A 25,279-nucleotide genomic window follows, 5' to 3' on the forward strand; every position below is an offset into this window, starting at 1 on the left:
TACTACAACATAACCTTTCATCTATAGATAAATCTAACATACCATTCTTACCGTCTTCAAAACAATCTAAACGACAGATCCTACATCGTAACCTTAAATCACTCACCCCAAGTTTGATAACACCTATCACCCAACTCTTAGGCCTCACCCTATTCTCACTGTCATTATTCAATGCTCAATCTTTATCCAAGAAATCTCTAATCCTTAACGACTATCTCCTCGACATCAAACCTGATATATGTGCCATAACGGAAACATGGCTCAAACCCACGGACACAGCAATCATAAACCAACTTCCCACCTCAAACTATGACATCTTCTCCATCCCCCGTCTGAAAAAAAGAGGAGGAGGACTCTTACTTGCATCTAAAAAAGACCTCAGGCTCACCCTACACCCATTCACCTCAAAGTCTAAACTAGAAATTGGTTTCTTCACCTCGGAACAATTACAAATACTACTTGTCTACGCACCTCCAGGCTTCCTTGAGACGGACCCCTCCCCCCTAGTAGAAATAATCACAACCCTAATCAAACTGGACGCTCCAGCAATCATCCTAGGAGATTTTAATCTGCATGTGGACAATCCCACCCTCTCACCCAGTTGCGAATCCTTTCTCACAGCCCTCTCAGCCCTGGGTTTTAAACAGATAGTTAACAAACCCACACACAAAGCGGGACACACGCTGGATCTTATCTTTATTAATTCAAGCATCAAACACTCTTCGCGCCTCAAGAGCAAGAAGGTCCCCTGGTCTGATCACTCACTTATCTCAACTTCATTCTCATTGAAAAAATCCTCCACCCCCAAGGGGCCCTTACCATCCTTCCCTTACAGAAGATCCTGTTCTACAGAGGACCTTAGCTCACACCTAGCCTCCCAACTACCATCCATCGATCTTTCAAATCCGAACACAGCTCTCCGCTCTTGGAACGCCATCACTGATTCCATAGCTAACAAGCTATGCCCACTAGCAACCAAAAAACCATTGCCAAACGCATCCAAAAGGCAACCATGGTTTACAGAAGAACTAAGAAAGCTAAAGCAAAGTCTAAGACAGAAAGAGAGTGACTGGCGCAAATCTCCTAGCACCCATTCACGATCCATCTACAAAGCCTCACTCCACCAGTACAAGTCTACTACCTCTAAATGCAAAAGGGACTACTATGCATCCAAGATACATCACTTAATCTTCGACGCAAAAGCCCTCTTCGCCTATGTCTCCAATCTCACCAAAATCAACCCACAGGAGATTCCAAACAACCTAGCACAACCCAAAGCTGAAGAACTTGCTCTTCACTTTCACAATAAAGTCAACAGCCTTTTAATACAACTGCCCACAATCCCCACCAAACCCACTTTGTACCAGTCTCTTCAACAGTCATCCATCAATAACAATGGTCTGGAAACACTTGAACCCATCTCTATCTTAGAGTTACAAACTCTTTTAAGAAGAATGAAACCTTCCTCCCATCCTTTGGATACCATCCCCACCAAACTGCTCCTGGCTATCCCTGACTCCATCGCAAAATCTTTAACGGACATCATAAATTGCTCACTCACCCAAGGTCTATATCCTGACGACCTCAAATTGGCCTCCATCAAACCTCTACTTAAAAAACCCAACTTGGACCCCAAAGACCCTAACAACTTCCGACCCATCGCCAATCTCCCATTTATAGCCAAGATTCTAGAAAAAGTTGTCAACACTCAACTCTCCGACTACATTGAAGAAAATAAAATCCTATTCCCATCACAATACGGATTTCGCAAATCATTGAGCACAGAGTCCCTCCTCATCTCTATGTCTGATTTCATCTTAATGGGCCTTGACAAAGGCCAATCCTTCCTCCTGATTCTACTAGACCTATCAGCTGCCTTTGATACGGTCAACCATTACACTCTCATTTCCATTCTGGCTTCTATAGGCATCTCAAACACCGCACTCTCATGGTTTAAATCTTTTCTTTCCAACAGAGGCTTCAAGGTTAAGATACAGGACAAAGAATCTTCAAGAATGGACGCTCCCATAGGAGTCCCTCAGGGCTCCTCCCTGTCACCTACCCTCTTTAACATCTACCTCTTACCAATCTGCCAACTCCTCTCCAACCTCAACCTCAAACATTTCCTTTACGCTGACGACATCCAAATCGTGATACCCATTAAAGAGTCTTACACAAAAACACTGAATCACTGGGAAAACTGTCTCTTCGAAATTAAACGCCTCCTATCTAACCTAAACCTAGTACTAAACTCCTGTAAAACAGAACTACTATTCATCTCCTCAGATAACAACAACTCCATCTCTAATCTTCCAACCACCCCCACTACTACACATGTGAAAGATCTAGGAGTGTTAATAGACAACCGGATGAACCTTAAAGCTTCCATCAACAGAACCATCAAAGATTGTTTCTATAAACTTCAAGTTCTGAAAAGAATTAGACCACTCTTCCACACTCAAGATTTCAGAACCATCCTTCAAGCTGTCATTTTCTCTAAGATCGACTACTGTAACTCTATCCTTCTGGGCCTACCCTCCTCCTACACTAAACCCCTACAGATGTTACAAAACGCTACGGCAAGATTACTGACAAATTCCAGGAGGAAGGACCATATTACTCCAATCCTAAAAGATCTCCATTGATTGCCGATTCATTTTAGAATCCTCTACAAATCTCTTTCCATAATACATAAAACCATTCATCAACACTCCCCACTCGACTTACAAATCCCTTTCCAAAAGTATAACTCCTCCAGACCAACCAGAGACGCACTCAGAGGATCCCTCCAAGTACCCCCAGCCAAAACTACTAAACACATCACTCTAAGAGATCGGGCCTTCTCAACAGCCGGCCCCCTTTTATGGAACTCCATCCCACCAGACCTCAGACAAGAACCCAGCCTCCCAATCTTCAGGAAAAGACTTAAGACCTGGCTGTTCAAAAAAGCATTCCCGGACACTGATTAACCCTTGCAGCCTGTTGAACTACCTCCCATTGTAAAAATGTTAATTTAATGTAAATATCTTTATCTAATGTTATCCTCTCCCTTTCTTCTCTACTCCCAGTTCTAGTACCTTGTTATTTGTAACTGCTTCCTCCTCACTAATAGGTTACTCATTTGTTCTTTGTACACCCCTGTTCTATGTAAACCGGCATGATGTGATTGTATCATGAATGCCAGTATATAAAAATTTTAAATAAATAAATAAAATAAATAAAACAACAGTTTTTTGAAGAGGGTGATAAGGCGGGGCGCCTATTGGCTCGTCGTCTTAAGAAAGTATTGGCCCAAAACAATGTAACTCAGATTAGGAGTGCGGGAGGGGATGCCAGTACGTCTTCAGATGCCATACGCCAGTGTTTTGCGGAGTTTTACGCTGCTTTATATGGGGTAGACTCAACCATACGGGAAGGGGACATTGAGGCTTATCTGGCGCAGGTTGACCTGCCCACTCTGACGCCTGAGCAACGAATCAGGTTGGAGGCTCCCATAACAGTCATGGAAGTTCACTATGCTATCAAATTGCTGAAGGCTGGAAAGGCTCCGGGTCTAGATGGCTTCACAGGGGGTCTATTACAAAAAACTAGCACCGTTAGTTGGGCCCTTGACTGATATGTTTAACTCTTTGCGAGGTCCCATAGGACTGGCTTGTAATGCTAATGTTGCTGGAATTACTGTTTTAGCTAAACCGGGTAGGGACCCCGAATTGTGTGGTTCTTACCGACCCATATCTTTGATAAATATTGATTTAAAAGCTGCTGGCTCGCATCTTAGCCGAACGCCTCAAGGCCGTATTGCCGGGCCTGATTCATAATGATCAGGTCGGCTTTGTCCCTTCTAGGATGGCTAGTGATAATATTCGGAAGGTTATTGATATTGTTGACTGGGTGCAGAGCAAACAAATTCCGGCGGTCTTATTGGCTATTGATGCTGAAAAGGCCGTTGACCTTGTTCACTGGCCTTTTCTTTTTCATGTCCTGCAGAAATTGGGATTTGGCCCCTTTTTCCAACAATGGGTGCGCGCACTATATGATAAACCTCGGGCTCGGGTGAAGGTGAATGGAGGCTACAGTTCTTGTTTTGATATTCAGAGGGGCACGAGGCAGGGTTGCCCCCTTTCACCTATGCTATTTGCACTCTTTTTGGAGCCCTTGACTACTAAGGTGAGGCATTCAACTGCAATAACTGGGGTGCAATTAGAAGGTATTCACTGCAAAATGTCCCTCTTTGCGGACGATGTCCTTTTCACCTGACTAATCCCTATGCTTCTTTATTAGCGGTCGTGGAGGAGTTGGAAGCCTTCCACAAAGTGGCTGGCTTCAGGGTCAATCATGATAAGTCAGAGCTGCTTAACCTTACCCTGCCAGCTTTGGAAGTGGAACGCATATCTGGATCATTTCCCTTTAGGTGGGCAAAACAATCCATTAAATATTTGGGAGTTCAGATAGGAGCTAAGTTGTCGGAACTCTTTAATTATAACTATACTCCGTTATGGAAGAAAATTGATTGGGATCTCCACAATTGGGGTAGGGAGTTCTTTTCGTGGATGGGACGTATAGCGATTTTGAAAATGAATGTTCTACCACGCTTATTATATTTGTTCTCTACTTTGCCCATTTTTAGTTCCTAAAGTGATCCTTAAGGTATGGCAAAAGAAGTTTTTTGACTATATTTGGAATAGGAGGCCCCCTAGGGTGTCGCGGGCTGTTTTATATCAACGTTGTCAACATGGGGGTAGAGGAGTTCCTAATCTCCAATGGTATCATGGTGCAGCCCACATGAGGGCGGTTGTTGCAACATACTATACTAATGACCTGAAGCAATGGGTGCGTTTAGAAAATGCAATGATTGGGGAGATGCCACTACAAGCTTTATTTTGGCAACCTAAATCCACTTGGAGACTTCTTGATTTTATGCCCATGGCTTTACAAAACACATTTACTAATTGGTTTCAATGAAAGGGCACTATTGTGGGTTCCTTTCCATATCACCAATCCTCTTTTCTTTTTCATAATACTGGTTTCCCAGCTGGCTACACTTCCCGGCTCTCTTCCACTTGGGCCCCTAAAGGCTTATTTACTGTAGGTCATTTTTGGAAGGAGGGTTCCTTAATGTCCTCTGGGGATTTCCAAGACCAGCTGGGTGGGTGTCCCCAGGATTTCTTAGGCTTGGCTCAAATACGACATTTTCTGTATGGGTTGTCTGCTATTCAGGCGATACAGCCTACTGTTTCTTTATTTGAAACCTATTGTGCGTACGCTAATAAGCTGACTGGAGTTATCTCCAAACTATACTCTATGCTGAGTGCGCCTGCCCCTTATGCCTTCTCTCACTTGCGGGCTTGGGCTACTGATCTGGGGGAGGAACTCACGGAGGACACCTGGGATATTGTTTTTCAGCAAACTGCTAAAAGCTCTGTCTCCTCTGCCATTCAAGAACATTGTTATAAGTTATTATATAGGTGGCATCTGACCCCAGTGCGCTTGCATGCTATGTATCCCCATGTTTCAGCACAGTGTTGGAGGGGGTGTGGGCAGGTGGGCACGTTCTTCCACATTTGGTGGACGTGTCCTCTGGCACAGCCTTTCTGGAATGCTTTGCAAACCTGGCTACAAGATGTTACTGGTCTTGCTCTCCCATTGTATCCCGCTCAGGTCTTGCTCCTTATACCCAATGAGGCTCTCTCTAAACCTATGCAATCTTTCGTAACCCAGGTCTATATTGCTGCCCGTTGTGAAATTGCTAAAGCGTGGAAACTACCATGTCTTCCGTCTACCTGCTGTGATTCATAGGTTGCACTTGTGCTACCGGATGGCACATCTCACTGCCCTCCGTCATGATCGTCTGCCAGCCCATAGTCGTACCTGGGAACCTTTTATCACATGGTTAAATGCTCGGGACTCTGCCGGACGTACTTGAGGCACTCCTGCCTCATTGGAGCCCGCTGACGAAACTACGAGGCTTCCGGGTGGTCTTTGATTGAGTTTATTTGGACTGTGATACTCTTGGCATACTATCCTGCTATGCTTTGTGAAATCATATCTGTATTACACATTTTCCCACATACCATAATGTTGTGGTTTTATGTTCTTGTACCTCTGATACTACTGTACTCGTCCTAGCGGGGGAGTGGAATTCTGGGGGTATATAGTTTGAAATGCTTATTGACTGTCTGGTTACTATCATGTTGTATTGTTTTACTTTGCTGTCAATAAAACTTTATATTTAAAAAAAAAAAAAATCTACCCCAGAGGGAGGATTTGAAATTCTCTTAGTTAATGATCATTGCGTTTTGTTATTGTCATTTGATAGTTGGTTCATGTTAGTTGATTATTCTCGTTATTGTACTTGTGTTATTGCATGTTGCAGCTTCATAGTTTGTGGCTGGTTATCGAACCAGCGGGCCACCTGTAGGACAGTTCAGGTGGCCGCCTTGCTTGGAAACACGGTGTGGGCTTGCACATGAAGGTTGCCCAGCTTGGTGGACATCGAGGGTAACCACGTGGCTCAAGTACTGGAACAGGTTGTTAATGTTTACAATAAAGCTGCAGCCTCCATTTGTGTCATTTTATGGTGAGGGTCTTGGCCGACGCATTTATAGCGTCTCCCAGTGTTATTAAACTTGGTCGATATGTGAAGAAGGTTACACCCAGATGATATTTATTTATTTATTTATTTTTATTTTTTTATTTATTTAGAGTTTTTATATACCGGCAATCATGAAAACATATCTTGCTGGTTTACATCGAACAGGAGTGCATTATAAACAAAAACTAGAACTGTGGTGTCCGAAAGTACAGTTACATTTAACAAGGGTAGCCGAACTTGGAGAAGGAAGAAGAGAGGAGAGAAAAGAGATGGTTAAACAATATACAATTTAAATATAGTATACAGAATAAATGTTATATACAAGAGGAGTGGTGTTTTAGGAGTCATTGGAATGTGTCATTGGGTTGTGTCCGGAAATGCTTGTTTGAATAACCAAGTCTTAAGTTTTTTCCTAAAAGTTGGGAGGCAGGGCTCCTGTCTGAGGTCTGTAGGAATGGAATTCCACAAAAGAGGGCCAGCTGTGGAGGTGGCGCGATCTCTTATGGTGATGTGTCTGGTCGTTTTCGCTGGGGGAACTTGGAGGGAGCCTCTATAAGCATCTCTAGTAGGTCTGGTAGAATTATGTGTTTGGAGAGGGAATTGAAGATCGAGAGTGGTAAGTTGATGTATAGTTTTGTAGGTGATGGTTATGGCTTTGTACATGATGCGGAAGTAGACTGGTAACCAGTGAAGCTCTTTCAGGACGGGGGATATGTGGTCTCTTTTCCTTGCGCCTGTCAAGATTCGGGCTGCTGAATTTTGAACCATCTGTAGGGGTTTGGAGTATGATGATGGTAGACCTAGCAATAGGGAATTGCAATAGTCTAGTTTCGAAAAAATGACTGCTTGGATGATCGTTCTGAAGTCTTGAGCGTGGAAAAGAGGTCTTATCCTTTTCAGGACCTGAAGTTTATAGAAGCAGTCTTTGGTTGTTTTGTTGATGTGTGCCTTGAAGTTTAGCCGGTTGTCTATTATTACTCCTAGGTCTCTAGCTTGTGTGGTAGGCAGATTGGTAGGAAGAGAACTGTTGGAGGTGTTGTTCTCAGGAGAGATGAGTAGGATTTCAGTCTTAGAGGAATTTAAGATGAGGTGTAGGCTGTTGAGTAGTTGTTTGATTTTTTTGTGGCATGATTCCCAGTAGTCAAGAGTATTAGAGTATGTGTCTTTGATAGGGATGATGATTTGAATATCATCTGCGTATAGGAAAAACTTTAGATTGAGGTCGGTGAGAAGTTGGCAGAGAGGAAGAAGGTAAATATTGAATAGAGTCGGAGATAAAGACGAACCTTGTGGGACTCCTATGGCAGAGTTGAATCTTGAGGATTCCTTGTTTTGGAGTTTAACTTTGTAACCTCTATTGTTGAGAAAGGTTTTAAACCAGGAAAGGACGGTGCCGCTGATTCCTATGGATGACAACTGGTTAAGGAGGATAGCGTGGTTGACCGTGTCGAACGCTGCGGACAGGTCCAGCAAGATCAATAGGTATGAATTTCCTTTGTCAAGGCCCAGTAGGATATGGTCTGTCAAAGAGATAAGGAGGGATTCTGTGCCTCGATTTTTTCGGAATCCGTGTTGTGGGGCGAAGAGAAGATTGTTGTCTTCGATGTAGTTTGAAAGTTGAGAGTTGACTAGTCTTTCCATGATCTTGGCGATGAATGGAAGGTTAGCTATGGGGCGGAAGTTGTTAGGGTCCTTCGGATCAAGGTTGGGTTTCTTTAGGAGTGGTGAGATTGAAGCCATTTTGAGATCATCTGGGAAGGATCCTTGGGCTAGAGAGCAGTTAATGATGTTTGTCAATGATGTGGCTATTGTGTCTGGAATGGATAGAAGTAGTTTGGTAGGGATGTGGTCTGCGGGGTGAGACGAAGGTTTCATTCTTCTCAAGATGGCATGTATCTCAGTGGAAGAGACGGGCTCAAAAGTGTTTAGGCTGGAGTTTTTGAAGGTTGGGTGTTGATATAATGGAAAGGCGTCAGCGGTATTGGAAGGCAGTTGAGTTAAAAGATTGTTGATTTTATTTTGGAAAAACTGAGCGAGTTCATCAGCTTTAGACTGTGCCATGTCGCAGGGGATTTCTCGCGGTATGGTTTGAGTGAGGCTGGAGACATAAGCGAAGAGAGCTTTAGCATCAAAGACCAGGTTGTGAATCTTAGATGCAAAATAATCTTTTTTTGATTTTGAGGTGAGGGCTTTGTACTGATATAGTGTGGATTTGTATGAAGAAATGGTGCTGTCACAAGGGGTTTTACGCCAAGTCGCTTCTTTCTTTCTTAAGCTTTGTTTTAGTTTTCTAAGTTCATTGGTGAACCAAGGCTGTCTGTTGGAGGCGTTGGTGTGAGATTTTTTTATAGTTGAAGGGCAGAGCTTGTTAGCTATGTTTTCTGTTATGTTGTTCCAGGAACGAATGGCAGTGTTCGGGTCGGTGAAATCTAATAGAGGGAGCTGTGAATCCAGCTGGTTGTGAAGGTCTTCTGGGGGGCATCGCCTCCTGTATTGGAATGAAGGTGAGCGGATATTAGGAGAGTTGGTTTCTTTCAGAGCGAAAGAGGTAGAGATGAGAGTGTGATCCGACCATGGGACCTTTATGTTCTTCAAATTGGATGTAGTAGTAATGCCTTTGTTGATGAAAATCAAGTCCAGAGTGTGACCCGCTTTGTGTGTGGGTTCGTTGACTAATTGTTGGAATCCCATTGCTGACAGGGCTGTGAGGAGGGTTACGCAGCTGTTAGAAGGTGAAGGATTGTCTATGTGCAGATTGAAATCTCCTAAGATGATTGCTGGAGAATCCAGGTTGATGAGCGTAGTGGTGATTTCAAGGATGGGGGAGACATCGGATTCTAGGAGCCCTGGGGGGGCGTAGACAAGAAGGATTTGAAGATGTTGTGATGTGAAGAGACCGACTTCCAGTTTTGTGTTAGAACTGAATGGGTGTTGGGAGAAGTTAAGGCTTTTTTTGGTAGCCAGAAGGATTCCCCCTCCTCTTTTTTTCAGTCTTGGGAGTGAGAAGAAGTCATAGGTCAGCGTAGGGAGTTGGTTTATTAAAGCTGTATCTGAGGGCTTGAGCCATGTTTCGGTTACAGCGCAAATATCTGGCTTGGCGTCGGTGAGGTAATCATTGAAAATTAGAGATTTTTTTGTTAGGGATTGTGCATTGAAGAGTGAAAGTGAAAAGAGGGTGAGGCCTAAAAGCTGGGTGATTGGTGCAATCAGAATAGGGGTGAGTGTTTTCAAGTTGTAGTGAAGGGCTTGTCTGGCAGATGGTCTTTTAGGTAGGAGGTGGTGTTGCAAAATTGGTATTGGAAGAGCTGGATACATTTTGGATGGTTAGCTGGGTGGTTGCTAGCAGGATGAGCGCTGGATGGTTGCTGCAGGATGAGCGCTGGATGGTTGCTGCAGGATGAGCGCTGGATGGTTGTTGCAGGATGAGCGCTGGGTGGTTGCTGCAGGATGAGCGCTGGGTGGTTGTTGCAGGATGAGCGCTGGGTGGTTGTTGCAGGATGAGCGCTGGGTGGTTGTTGCAGGATGAGCGCTGGGTGGTTGTTGCAGGATGAGCGCTGGGTGGTTGCTGCAGGATGAGCGCTGGGTGGTTGCTGCAGGGTGAGCGCTGGATGGTTGTTGCAGGATGAGCGCTGGATGGTTGCTGCAGGATGAGCGCTGGGTGGTTGTTGCAGGATGAGCGCTGGATGGTTGTTGCAGGATGAGCGCTGGATGGTTGCTGCAGGATGAGCGCTGGGTGGTTGTTGCAGGATGAGCGCTGGGTGGTTGCTGCAGGGTGAGCGCTGGATAGTTGCTGCAGGATGAGCGCTGGATGGTTGCTGCAGGATGAGCGCTGGGTGGTTGCTGCAGGATGAGCGCTGGGTGGTTGCTGCAGGATGAGCGCTGGGTGGTTGCTGCAGGGTGAGCGCTGGATGGTTGTTGCAGGATGAGCGCTGGGTGGTTGTTGCAGGATGAGCGCTGGGTGGTTGTTGCAGGATGAGCGCTGGGTGGTTGCTGCAGGGTGAGCGCTGGATGGTTGTTGCAGGATGAGCGCTGGGTGGTTGCTGCAGGATGAGCGCTGGATGGTTGTTGCAGGATGAGCGCTGGGTGGTTGTTGCAGGATGAGCGCTGGGTGGTTGTTGCAGGATGAGCGCTGGATGGTTGTTGCAGGATGAGCGCTGGGTGGTTGTTGCAGGATGAGCGCTGGGTGGTTGTTGCAGGATGAGCGCTGGATGGTTGTTGCAGGATGAGCGCTGGGTGGTTGTTGCAGGATGAGCGCTGGATGGTTGTTGCAGGATGAGCGCTGGATGGTTGTTGCAGGGTGAGCGCTGGATGGTTGCTGCAGGGTGAGCGCTGGATGGTTGTTGCAGGATGAGCGCTGGGTGGTTGTTGCAGGATGAGCGCTGGGTGGTTGTTGCAGGATGAGCGCTGGATGGTTGTTGCAGGATGAGCGCTGGATGGTTGTTGCAGGGTGAGCGCTGGATGGTTGCTGCAGGGTGAGCGCTGGGTTAGCACTGGTACGGTGCTTGTGGGGTACTGCTCGGGGAGAGCGAGGGGCGACACGAAGGGGCGAAACAAAGGGGCAGGCCCCTTTGTTTCGCTCCTTCGGCGCGTGACGCTTGACCAGGTTAGATTTTTATAGATGATTCTTTTTTGTGTCGCTCAAAAGTGATGTCATCAATATGGGTCTTAGCATCCAGCACAGAGATTTAAAAGCGGAGTCGTTAGAAGCAGGGCAGTCTTCCAGCTGGGGGAGGGGTCAACAGCCACGAGGTGGAGGAGGAGGAGGAGAGGGTCCAATGGAGGGCTGGGTGCAGGAAACAGCTCAATCCAAGCCCTGGATCCTGGCTTGCAGAGCAGAGAAAAGAAAGGCAAGTACCTGTACGGAGATTTAAAAGCACATTCGTTAGAAGCAGGGCAGTCTTCCAGCTGGGGGAGGGGTCAACAGCCACGAGGTGGAGGAGGAGGAGGAGAGGGTCCAATGGAGGGCTGGGTGCAGGAAACAGCTCAATCCAAGCCCTGGATCCTGGCTTGCAGAGTCCCCCAGGCTTGCAGAGCAGAGAATATTCCTTCTTCTCTCATGTCTACGGTTCTTTTTCCAGGATAGATTATTTCCTGATATCACAGTCTTTATATGCATACATCTTGTCTGCTAATATAGGAGTGAATCCCACTGGTTTTACATTACAAGTTTTTATTTTTTGTATTCCACTTTTCAGCATATTACAATAAGGTACTGTGTTTGTGAGTCCTCTGGGGACAGGGAAATAATCTAAGTTTATACCTGAGGGTAAAGTGACTTGCCCAAGGTCACAAGGAGCAGCACTGGGATTTGAACCTTGATTTCCCTGGTTCGTGGTTTACTGCTCTAACCACAAGGCTACTCCTCCACTATAGATCACCATTTTCTTGGAAACTTGATCCAGTGTGGTTCCAAGACCCTGAGTTTAAAGAATATCTGCTTGCTCGATGGAAGACATATAAATCCAACAATTGGAGTGAGGAAATGATCAAAGTTGTGCTCAGGGGCGATATAATTTCCTATATGTCCAGAAAGAAAAAGATTTTTGAAATGCTTTGGAAATATCTCTCACAAGAGCTAATTGTTGTGAAGTAGAACACCTTAGAAATAGTACTTTTGACATAAAAAAAACCCCCACTTAGAGACATGTAGACTTAATATGAATCTTGTATTGTAAGAAAAAATGCAAGCATCCATTCTGTACTATAAGGCAATGCTGTACATATATGGTAATCATGCTGGTAAATTCCTAGCTTGATTAGTAGGTGTAAAAAAGGAAGCAAACTTATATTCTTGATATGGAGGGTAAGAAAGGGAATCTCTGTACAGACAAACAGCAAATGCAAGACATTTTTTGCATGGTTTATGCACATCTTTAGTCCACATTTTCTGATTCGTTGACTGATAGAGATGAGTTTTACCATTCTTTAACACTACCAAACTCGCAAATACAGATCTTCAAAAACTTAATGTATCTATTATGATGGAAGATATGGAAAGGGTAATTATCTCTTCCTACTTATAAAACCCCTGGACCTGATGATTTTGGGAGTGAATTCTAGAAACATCTTAAACAGAATTTTCCTAGCATGTAGCAGATGGACTCAGGACCAATGGGTATAGTGTACTCCTGATAGCAGTTAGAGACGGATCAGATTTCAATCTGACGTCAGCCCTAGTACATATACCCCTGCAGGAAGAAATAGGACTACAAAAGAAAACAATTGAATGGTTCACATCCTATCTTTCAAACAGAACGTACCAGGTACAGTTAAAAAACACAATATCAGACAAGATCGACCTAAAAACAGGAGTCCCCCAGGACTCAGCACTCTCAGCAACTCTATTTAACATACAATCTCCCCCTCTGCCACCTACTGGCAGGACTAGGTATCATACTACCAGTTGAGGAATCTATTGAGAAAACACTAAACTTTGCAATGTTATACCTAGACATAATTAAACAACTATTAAACCAAATGGAACTAGTAATTAACATAGAAAAAACAGAATTCATACACCTCGAACGAAAAAACATTGTAAAAATCCAGAATCCTATCAAACTTAAAAATGATAAAACAGTAGAGTTAACTGATAAAGCTAGAAATCTAGGAGTAATTATAGACACTGAACTCAGCCTTAAGCAACACATATCAATTAAAGTAAGAGAAGGCTATTCAAACTGTTCCTTTGTAAAGGCTTTGCCTATATATTCTTGGTTGTAAGTTATCTGTAAACTGGCACGATGTGCAAACGGTTGCCGGTATATAAAACTAAATAAATAAATAAATAAAATAAATAATGGTACTTAGAAGACTAAAACCCCTGTTAACTCAAGAACACTTTCGTACAGTACTACAAGCACTAATATTTGCTAGCACAGACTACTGTAACACACTTTTCCTAGGATTACCATACACCACAATCAGACCACTGCAAATACTACAGAACTCAGCTGCCAGAATACTTACTGGAAAAGGCAAGAGAGATCATATCACCCAAACACTTGCGGATTTACACTGGCTCCCAATAGAACAAAGAGTGCAATTTAAAACACTATGCACAATTCATAAACTAATAAATGATGAAAATGCTGACTGGCTAAACACTGCCCTACGATTACATGTCCCTCAAGGGAATCTCAGGTCAGCCAATAAAGCACTGCTGACCATACCCTCAGTCAAAACAGCAAAGTTGACCCAAGTTAGAGAGAGAGCACTATCTTTGGCAGGACCATTATTATGGAACACATTACCACTTGAACTAAGACTAATGAAAGAATTAAAACTCTTCAAGAAAAGCCTAAAAACTTGGCTATTCAAAAAAGCATTTCACAGTGAGAGCGTTGAATAACAGCAACAAATACTTCCAGCTGAAAGTCACCTATATATACATAAAAAAGTAGAATTATTTTATTTTATTTACTCAATTAAATATTAAATGGAAACAGTATACACATATATGATTATCCTGACAATCATATAAATGGTAACCTCATCCCACCTGTCATTTAGATTATATTATTGATCTATGTAACCGTAAATATTGGCACACTATGGATAACCTAGAAACCAAACCTATTTGTGCCTAAATGTAAACCGTTGTGATGGTACATTACTAAACGACGGTATAGAAAAGTTTTTAAATAAATAAATAAATAAAATAAATTTTCTGTCTCCATAGCAGTTAGGGACTATCTGCACGCTCTCAAGCGTTAGATCAAATTCAAAGAAGAAAACCCAAAATTGAAAGAAGACAACCTCCTGCGGTGATACCCTCGGGTCCCTCCCCCAGTTGAGATTCCCGAGGTGATTTCCATGGTCCCTCGGAGGTGAGCCTCGGTCCGGCGGCTGAATCGCACCGAGGACCTAGCCCCCGATCCTTCAGGCGCGGCTGAGAGGCAGCGGGTGTACCCTCGAGCGCGGCGGTGAAGGTATTTGCCCTCTCCCCCCGCAGCCGGAGACCGCCTGGGACGAAACCGGGAAGCGCCGAAGACAAGGTAAGGTAGAAATCTTCTACCTGAATCCGGTCTCTGAGGATCGAGAGGAGCACAGGTCACCGACCGGGACCAGTGCCACCGGGTTGATCCGCCCTAGCAGGGCCAGGTCCCGGCTATTCTAAGAGTCTGCCCACGTGGAGACTCTCCGAGGGGGTCGCCATATTGCCCGCGTGCTCGCCGTCGCCATCTTGGCCTACTTGCCGCGCCGTTCGCCTCCGAGCACACATCTCCGAGTCAGGCGCACAAAGCACTTGTGTGCATAGACTTACGCGCGCACAAATCCTTGTGCTCATAACTTGAACGCGCATATCTACGGCACAGCCGCGCGCACAACTTACACGCTCATTTTAAGCGCACCGGAGAGCATAAGATTACGCGCCGACAGCCATGGCACCCACAGGAACAGAAATTAAAGTGCAAGGCCTCTGCCCAGCATGCCACATCAGAACCGCACAAAGCGAGGAGGCTGATGCCCTGTGCACGCAGTGCGAGAAGGCCCTGGGAGATCCAGTTCAGGGCCAGTCCCACCCAGGGCAGAGTTCTAACTCCTCAGTAGGTACCCTGGACCTAGCCAGGGAGACCCCCCCAAAGACGGGGACCCCCAAGGAACCAGCGCCCCTCGGCTTTGATCCAGCGTCGATATCATGGGTGGAGTTCTTCAAGGGGATTCACGCCTTTGTTCAAATACAAACTGAACCTCTGGCTGACCAGCCACATGCTCCACCGGAGGACCCACATGCCCCAGGCCCTTCAAGACCTAGGCACAGGCTCCCATTACCCAGAAGCCCCACCTATAGGGACTCGGACATCTTTGAGGAGGAAGCCGAACCCCTAGAAGAGGGGGAGCTCCCCCTGGGGACAGAGCCTCACCGAACCATGAGACGCTTCTTCACAAAGGACAAGCTCCCGGACCTGGTCAGTCAATGTCTGACGGAGCTTGCTATCCCAGGCACTTCGGGGGAACCTAAACTGAACCCCCTACTGGAGGGTCTTCGACAGACTTCTCGCCATTTCCCTCTGTTACAAGCAGCACAACAGCTGATTGACCTGGAATGGAATGCTCCGGAGTCCGCATTCAAAGGGGGACGAGCCTTGGCAGCCCTGTAACCCCTGGACCCAGCAACCAAAGATCTTCTTGCATGCCCAAGAGTGGATGCCATGGTCTGCGCACCACTATCTCAGTGGAGGGAGGAGCTGCGCTCAAGGATGCACATGACAGACGTCTGGAGTCCATCCTCAAACAGTCATTTGACATTGCCGCTATGTCTCTACAAATTGCGGCCTGCTGACCATGGTGACACATGCCTGCCTATCACAAACCAGGAACAACACCCCGGGAGAAGACATGTAACCAGCATTATCATTCCTAGCGGATGCTGCCTCTGACCTAGTGCGCACAGCGGCCAGAGGAGTGTCATCTGCGGTGGCTGCCAGGAGGCAACTCTGGCTCTGAAGCTGGTCGGCCGACGCATCTTCCAAAATGCGCCTCACAAGGATGCCCTTCAAAGGATCCCTCCTGTTCGGCAGCGCACTAGAGAAACTGGCTGACAAATGGGGCGAGTCCCCATTGCCATTACTGCTGGAAGATAAGACGAAGAGAAACCAGTGACCCTTCCCCAGGTCCTCCAGGGGCAGAAGTTCGCAGCGCTTCAATCCTTACAGGAGCAACTATCAAGCGCCCCGCCCTACGGGCAGGAACCAGTCCTTTCGGACCAAGCACAACAAGAGGGGGGAGCCAGCTCGGGTATGGGCCCCAGCTGCACCCCATAATGAGATTCAACCGACCCATCCAAGGGAAGAAGCCATAGGGGGCAGACTAGCCCTATTCTACCGCAGATGGATCGAGATAACCTTGGACAAGTGGGTCCTAGCATCATTCGGGAGGGGTACTAGCTGGATTTCCTTCGAACACCTCTGGACAAGTACGTGGACTCCCCCTGTCACGACCCGTCCAAGAGGGCGGCAGTGGAAGCTACACTGTGCAGGCTACTGGCCCTCGAGGCCATAACCCAGGTACCTCCACAGGAAATGAATTCTGGCAATTATTCCATTTATTTTATCGTTCCCAAGAAAGAGGGAACATTCAGGCATATCCTGGATCTCAAGTCGGTCAACCGCTACCTCAGGATCCCTTGCTTCCGCATGGAAACCCTACAATCCATTATAAGGGCAATACAACCAGGAGAGTTTCTCACATCCCTGGATCTTTCGGAGGCCTACCTGCACATCCCCATTCATCAGGAACATCAGCGCTACCTACGCTTCAAAGTCCTGAACCGTCACTACCAGTTCCGGGCACTACCCTTCGGGTTAGCCACAGCACCCCGGACGTTCACCAAGGTAATAGTGGTGGTGGCGGCGGCAACACTGAGGAAGGAAGGAATCCTCGTTCACCCTTACCTGGACGATTGGCTGATCAGAGCAAAGTCACCGGAGGAAAGCCGCCAAGCAACCAACAGAGTCATAACACTACTGGAAAGCCTAGGATGGGTAGTCAACACAAACAAAAGTTCCCTACAGCCCTCACAGTTGCTGGAATACCTAGGAGTCCGATTCGACACCAAAGAGGACAAGGTCAGCCTGACCCCCACAAGGAGATCAAAATTGTGGAACCGGCTGAAACCTTGCTGAATGATCCTCGTCCCACAGCAATGGATTACCTGCAAGTCCTCGGGCTGATGGCATCCACACTGGAAGTTGTGCCATGGGCGCGAGTCCACATGAGGCCCCTACAGCGCTCACTCCTATCACGGTGGAGCCCAAGGTTCCACAACTACACCGTATGTCTATCACTCCCGGGCAGAGTTTGGACCCAGCTACGGTGGTGGCTGCAGGCCAGCCACATGAGCCGGGGATCAAGACTATTCTCCCCAACCTGGACTCTACTCACCACAGATGCCAGTCTACGAGGATGGGGAGCACACTGCGAGGAGCTAACCGCCCAAGGGCAGTGGAACGCAGAAGACGCAGGTTGGAACATCAACTGCCTAGAAGTGCGAGCAGTCAGACTAGCCTGCCTGCGGTTCGCTCACAGACTTTGAAACAAAGCGGGCAGAGTAATGTCGGACAATGCCACAACAGTGGCCTACATCAACCGGCAGGGGGGAACCAGAAGCCAACAGGTGTCCCTAGAAATAGACCCCCTGATGGCGTGGGCAGAAGCAAACCTCCAGGAGATCTCTGCCGTCCACATCGCCGGGAAAGACAACATCACGGCAGACTTCCTCAGCAGGGAAAGTCTAGACCCAGGAGAAATGAGGCTGTCATCCGCAGCCTTCAAGATGATAGTGGATCAGTGGGGGACACCGGACATGGACCTTCTGGCAAACAAATCCAACGCCCAAGTAACCAGATACTTCAGCCGCAGGTGGGAACCGCAGTCCCAAGGGATCGATGCCCTGGTACAGCCCTGGCACCTGGGGACTCTACTATACACCTTCCCGCCGTGGCCCCTATTGGGCACAATCATTCACAAGATACACCTACACAAGGGACTAATTCTTCTGGTGGATCCAGACTGGCCAAGAAGACCCTGGTACGCAGACATGAGAAGACTGCTGGCAGGGAACCCCCTACCCCTGCCCCCACACAGGGATCTGCTACAACAAGGTCCGATCCTCCACGAGGACCCAGCTCAATTCTCTCTTACGGTCTGGCCATTGAGAGGGCTCGCCTGAGAAAGAGCAGATACTCAAGGGCGGTAATCGACCCTCTCCTCCGAGCACGCAAGTTCTCCACATTGCTAACGTACATAAGGATCTGGAGAGTATTTAAAGCCTGGTGTGAAGACCACAACATCAAGCCACGCTCATTTACAGTTCCCGTGATCCTGGAATTCTTACAGAACGGACTACAGAAGGGTCTGTCCTTCAACTCCATCAAGGTTCAGGTGGTCGCATTGTCATGCTACAGCTCCAAGAGCGAAGGCGACAGCATAGCCTCTCACCTGGACGTGTCACGCTTCCTGAAAGGAGTCAAACACATTCGCCCACCACTAAAGTGGCCGGTACCTCTGTGGAATCTCAATCTCGTTTTGGACTTTGTAGCGGGAACCGCCTTCAGACCCCTCCAAGGCCTATCCCTCCGCCTGTTAACCTTAAAGACGGTGTTTTTGCTGGCATTGTGTTCAGCCCGCCGCATATCGGAACTACAAGCACTGTCCTGCCATGAGCCGTTCCTCAGGCTCACCCCGGGGTCCATCCAACTACGCCCGGTCCCCTCCTTCCTCCTCAAAGTGGTCTCACACTTCCATCTGAACCAGACCATCTCGCTACCAGCGACGGATGGCTTGAAGAATTCGGAAGAAGCCCGTAGTCTACGCCACCTCAACATCGGCAGACTCCTATCCAGATACCTGGAAATGTCCGAACTTGTACGAAAAACGGACCACCTTTTCGACCTTCACAGCGGAAAGAGACAAGGGGAAATGGCATCGCGGGCAACCATCGCCAGCTGGATCAAGGAAGTCATCAAGGCAGCCTACGTAGAAGCTGGCAAGCCACCACCTCTACAGGTCAAGGCCTATTCTACCAGAGCCCAGGCAGTATCCTGGGCAGAAACTAGAATGCTGTCACCTGCCGAGATCTGCAGGGTAGCTACATGGTCCTCCATCCATACCTTCTCCAGATTCTACCGACTGGACGTTCAGGCTCGGGAGGACACGGCATTTGCAAGGGCAATACTAAGTGGGTCACAGGCAGCCTCCCATCCGGTTCGGGAGTAGCTTTTATACATCCCATTGGTCCTGAGTCCATCTGCTACACGCTAGGAAATGGAGAAATTACTTACCTGATAATTTCGTTTTCCTTAGTGTAGACAGATGGACTCAGCATCCCACCCTTGGCTGCCGTCACGCATGGTCTTTCAAATGATTCAAGGGTAAACCATGTTTTCATTTACCTAGGGCATCCACCCTGCCGGGTGTCGACGCTTTCCGGTTGAGTACACTGGCGGTCTCCAGCTATAGTCAATCAACCAGTTCAAGTTAATCAAGTTTAACGTTTAACCAAGTTATGAAGTTAGCCAAGTTAACCAAATTATTAAGTTAATCATTCAGTCACACATATATCCACAATGCTTTTCAAGGAGAATACTGAAGAGCTGCACTTCCTGTAGGGGTATATGTACTAGGGGCTGATGTCAGATTGAAATCTGACTCCGTCTCCCATCTGCTGTCAGGAGCACACTATACCCATTGGTCCTGAGTCCATCTGTCTACACTAAGGAAAACGAAATTATCAGGTAAGTAGTTTCTCCAATTTCTCCCCATTTGTTGGCAAATTTCCAATCTATATTGATTAATGCGAATTTACCCACCAAACCCAACTTAGCATTGATAACAATTCTACTAAACGCAGGAAGAGATGCTACCTTACCTTCTTCATATAGACCAATACCCTTGATCAAACAAGATAGCAAGTTGCTGGCAAACATTTTGGCAGAATGATTGAGAAACATATTGTCTAGTCTTACTGATCAAGATCAAGTAGGCTTTGACTCGGATAGACAAGCAGTTGTGTCGTTATAGCTCTCTCCTTTGCCTCCGCTCTTTAGTTGTAATATTCCTTCCTGTGCTGGGTTACCTCTTGTGCTTCCCAGGCTCACGCCTCCATCTCGACTCTCTCACTGCAGAAGAAGGGAAATTTTCAGTGTCCACACTGGGGCAAAGTCTGCAGCTACTTTTTCCCTTGGACTTTGTATCAAGTGTGGGCACTTTTGAAATGGAAAATAAAGTACAAAAGTTTTAAAATATCTTTCCCCAATCTAAACCCACCTCCAGGAATGTTTCTGCTCAATGTGGTTAAATCTTCACATAGGGAGGGCAATTTACAGAATACCAATTTATATCTAAATTGTGTCTTAGCTGGATAATTTCCTTTGAAAACTGTCCACCATGATCCCCACAGACAAAATAATTTTGCATCCTGTCCCTTTCATTCACATGCAAGAGGACAAGACACAACATTAAGGGTAAATGTTAGGTGGAGTGGAGGAGTAGCCTAATGGTTAGAGCAGCAGGTTAAGAACCAGGGAATACCTACAGTATCTGAATGTAATCCGCTTTGAAGTGCGGAAAAAAAAGCGGAATATAAATCAAACGCATCGCTTGTAAAACTTTCACACTGTGTTCTCTTCAGGTGTCTAACATGAAAAAGCAAATGATATTGTATTACTGAACTTATTCAACTGTCCTCCTACAGTAATACCCAATGTTTATTTTTTTTTTATCTAGAAAATGATCCCAGATGTAATATAGAGACACATTACTGGAAGCGCGGTGAGAATCCAGAAGGGAATAAGATGATATCAGAAAGAGATGCAGAGGGTACTACTTCCTGTTCTGAGTGGAGAAAAAAGTGCAAGAGTCAATCCATCAAAGAAAAGAATAGAAGAAATTCAATAGGTGATTCAGCTCTGAGTGAGCAAAGTGCAAGAAATATCCCACATAAAGAGGAAGAGCATACAAACCAGACAGCAGATGAAAGATGTGTATGTGATGCATGTGGGATATTCCTCAGAGATCCTGTGACTCTGAAATCACAGCAGGGATCTCACACTGAAGAGAGACCATCTACATCTGCAGACAGTGGGAAAACTTTCAGTCATAAGGAAAAACTACAGATACAACAGAAAACATTTAAAGGAGGGACACCTTTTACATGTTCTGAGTGTGGGAGAGGTTTCAGTAGTAAGCGAGAACTAATGCAACATCATGAAATCAACAAAGGAAAGAGACAGTGTGCAAGTGTAGAGCATTCAGAAAGCTTTATTACTAAAGCAAGCCCCACAAAATACAAGAAAAGCTGCACAAAAGAGAGAACAGTTTCTTCTGCTGATGGTGACAAAATCTTCAATCAGAAAGAAAACTTAACAAAACATCCAAAATTCTACCCAGCAGAGAGACAAAATTCAAGAAAGGAATTCAATAAAAGCTTAAATCAGAGGAAAGTCTTTTCAAAACAAACAAAAACCCATACTGATGCGAGACCATTCTCCCTTACTCAGTCTGAAAAAGGCTTCAGTAGGGAGGCAGAACTGCCACAACAGACAATCCACAAAGGAGATAAACAATTTATATCTATGGAAAGTGGTAAAAGCTTAAGTCAGAAGACAAAACTCTCAAATCACCAGCGAATCAACACAGGATTAAATGTATTTGCATGTAGTGAGTGTGGTAAAAGCTTTAGTCAGAAAGGAAGCCTCTTAATCCACCAGAGAATCCACACTGGAGTAAAACCATTTACATGTCCTGAGTGTAGTAAAAGCTTTAATCAGAAGGCACATCTCACAAACCACCAGAGAATTCATACTGGAATAAAACCATTTTCATGTACTGAGTGTGATAAAACCTTTAGTCGGAAAGCATACCTCACAGACCACCAAAGAATTCATACTGGAACGAAATTAACATGTACTGAGTGTAATAAAACTTTTAATCAAAAGCGATACCTCACAATCCACCAGCGTATCCACACTGGAATGAAACCATTTACATGTTCTGACTGTGGAGAAAGCTTTAGTCAAAAGACATTTCTAACAAGGCACTATAGCATACATACAGGAGTAAAACAATTTACTTGTACTGAGTGTGGTAAAGGCTTTAATCGTAAGATCCATCTCACAAGCCACCTTAGTACCCACACTGGAATAAAACAATTTGTGTGTACTGAGTGTGACAAAAGCTTCAGTTACAAAACATCTCTCAAAATCCACCAGAAAATTCACACTGGAGTAAAACCATTTACTTGTCCTGAATGTGGTAAAAGCTTCAGTCAAAAGGCATACTTCATAGTCCACCAAAGAATACACAGTAAAATGAAACCATTTACCTGTACAGAATGTGGCAAAAGCTTTAGTTGGAAGATAAGCTTCATAAGCCATCAGAGAATCCACACTGGACTAAAACCATTTACATGTACTGAGTGTGGTAAAAGCTTCAGATGTAAGTCCAACCTCAGAGTACACCACCGAATCCACACTGAAATAAAACCATTTACATGCACTCAGTGTGGTACAAAATTCAGTTGGATGTCAAGCCTCATCAACCACCAGAGACTCCATTCTGGATTGAAAGCATTTGCATGTAATGAGTGTGGTAAGAGGTTTAGTGAGAAGAAAAAATTAACATTCCACCAGAGAATCCACACTGAGGTGAAAACATTTACATGCCCTCAATGTGGTAAAAGCTTTAATCGGAAGGCGGCTCTCACAAGTCATCAGAGAATTCACACCAGAATAAAACCATTTACATGTACTGAGTGTGGTAAAGGCTTCAATTGGAAGAACCATCTCACAAGCCACCAGAGAATCCACACTGGAATGAAGCCATTTAAATGTACTGAGTGTGGTAAAAGTTTCAGATGGAGGATAAGCCTCACAGACCACCAAGTAAGCCACAGTAATGTGAAACCATGTATATGTACTGAGTGTGGTAAAAGCTTTAGTCGGAAGAGCTATCTCAAAAGCCACCAAAGAATCCACACTGGAAAGAAACCATTTACATGTACTGAGTGTGGTAAAAGTTTTAGATGGAGGATAAGCCTCATGGACCACCAAATAAGCCACAATAATGTGAAACCATATATATGTACTGAGTGTGGTAAAAGCTTCAGTCGGAAGAGCTATCTCAAAAGACACCAGGGAATCCACATTGGAATGAAGACATTTACATGTACTGAATGTGGTAAAAGCTTCAGTTGGAAGAAAAGCCTCACATTCCACCAGAGAATCCACAGAAATGTGTAACCATTTTAAATGTACTGATTATGGTAAAGGATTGTGTTACACAAAATCTTTCAAAAATCACCAGATAATTCACAATGGACTATAAAGAATTATATGGGCCGGAGAATCCACAGAAATGTGTAACCATTTTAAATGTACTGATTATGGTAAAGGATTGTGTTACACAAAATCTTTCAAAAATCACCAGATAATTCACAATGGACTATAAAGAATTATATGGGCCGGATTTTCAAAGGGTTACACATGCCAGGCCTAAAGCCCCGGGACGCGTGTAAGGCCTGGGGCTTGCAAAAAGGGATGGGGCAGAGCAGGGGCGGGGTCAGAGGCTCCAGGTACAGCGGCCATTTGCTTCTGTGCCAGGGATCGCGCGCCGGCCAACTACCGGCGCGCGCAACTTACTTCAGCCTCAGGGCTGAAGTAAGTTGTGAAACAAAAGAGAGAAAAGGTAGGGGGGAAAGGGCGGGGGAGGTAGGGGAAGGGAAGGTGGGGGGTAGGGAATGGGGGAAGGCAGTGCGGCTTGGCGTGGGCAAGGTGCCCAAGTGTGTACCCCCTTGCACGCGCCAATTCCCAATTTTATAACTTGCTCGCGCAAGTTATAAAATTGGGCATACATGTGTGCGCGCCGGGTAGCGTGCACACCCTTTTAAAATTTACCCCTATATGTGGTTAAAGTTTTAGTCATATAGGATATCTGAGAATCCACCAGAGAATTCATACTGGAGTGAAACCATTCATGTGCACTGAGTGTAGTAAAAGCTGCAGCCACAGTTTATCTCTTGCATTCCATCAGAGAATCAACACTGGAATAAAACCATTTACTAGCACTGAATATGCTAAAGGCTTTAGTTAGAAGTGCACTCTCAGAAGGCACTAGAGAATCCACAGTTGAGAAAGCATTTATATGTACTGAGTGTGGTTAAAGATTCAAATAAACAAACTCTCTCAAAATCCACCAGAGAATCTTTACTGTAGTGAAATCTTTTACATGTACTGAGTTGGGAAAAGCTTCACTCGAGTCATATATCAAAATTCACGTAAGAAACCATACTGGAGTAAAAATTTCATTGAGAGTAAAAATTCAAGAGCTTTTAGAAATTCTACACAGGACTGAAAGGTGACTTTCCATAAAGGAAAATGAAGCAAAACTAGAAAATCTCTCTTGGACTGAAGAATGTAGCATAAAAGAACTTGAGCAGTGTAGACAAATATCTAAGGGTTGATGAAGGTGCACAAGTAAGTAAGAGAATAGACCAGTAAAGAGCACTATAGGACAGTGGTGGCCAACTCCAGTCCTCAAGTGCCACAAGTACACTGGGTTTTCAGGAAATCTGTAATGAATATGAGTAGTTCTGTATAATCTATTTCTATAAGGTCCATACTACCTTCAACTGGGGACGTACAATCTCAGCATATGCTGATTCTTACAAATTATATGATGTGTATGAAGAAATGTTCTTGTTCTTACATCCAAAGTTTTAAGGTGTTTACCAAGCCAATCTACTATTTCAAAACTAGAGGACAGTGAAGGTTTTGCAATGTGATTGATAGTTTGTATCTTATTTTGTGTTGTTAAGGCACTTTTCAAAATCAATTTCTGTCTCCTATAGCAGGAATGGCCAATTCCAGTCCGCAGGAGCCACAAATAGGCCTGGTTTTAAGGATATGCATGAGATTTGTATACAACAGAGGCAGTACATGCAAATCTATTTCATGCTTACAGGCCTTCAAGCATACCTAACAACATCACTAGATCCCAGTACTCAAAAAGTGCTGAAGTACAAAAGTAAATGGCCAATATTGGTGTCCTTTCTTTAACTTTAACCAGCAAGTGAGTGAGAATGAGTGAGAATTTACTGTTGCGCATCCCAGCAACGTCCGCTCTGCGGCCAGCCCTGCTCACCTCGCGCTTCCCTCCTCGAGCTCCAGCACTGCTCCCTTCTCCGCC

The 25,279-nt window shown here is 45.5% G+C and overlaps 1 protein-coding gene across 1 annotated transcript in view; it reads left to right on the top strand.

Moving 5' to 3' along the window:
- LOC115083187 (zinc finger protein 268-like) overlaps positions 1 to 23,637 on the top strand; it is a 127,541-nt gene extending 103,904 nt beyond the window's left edge. The window contains exon 8 of the mRNA XM_029586994.1: positions 20,822 to 23,637. Within this exon, the coding sequence (XP_029442854.1) occupies positions 20,822 to 23,334 (2,513 nt within the window). The 3' untranslated portion in view covers positions 23,335 to 23,637. The remainder of the gene's footprint in view (positions 1 to 20,821) is intronic.
- Positions 23,638 to 25,279: the final 1,642 nt, after the last annotated feature.

The sequence above is a fragment of the Rhinatrema bivittatum genome, chromosome 2 (assembly GCF_901001135.1).
Source record: "Rhinatrema bivittatum chromosome 2, aRhiBiv1.1, whole genome shotgun sequence".
In the NCBI taxonomy this organism is placed as follows: domain Eukaryota; kingdom Metazoa; phylum Chordata; class Amphibia; order Gymnophiona; family Rhinatrematidae; genus Rhinatrema; species Rhinatrema bivittatum.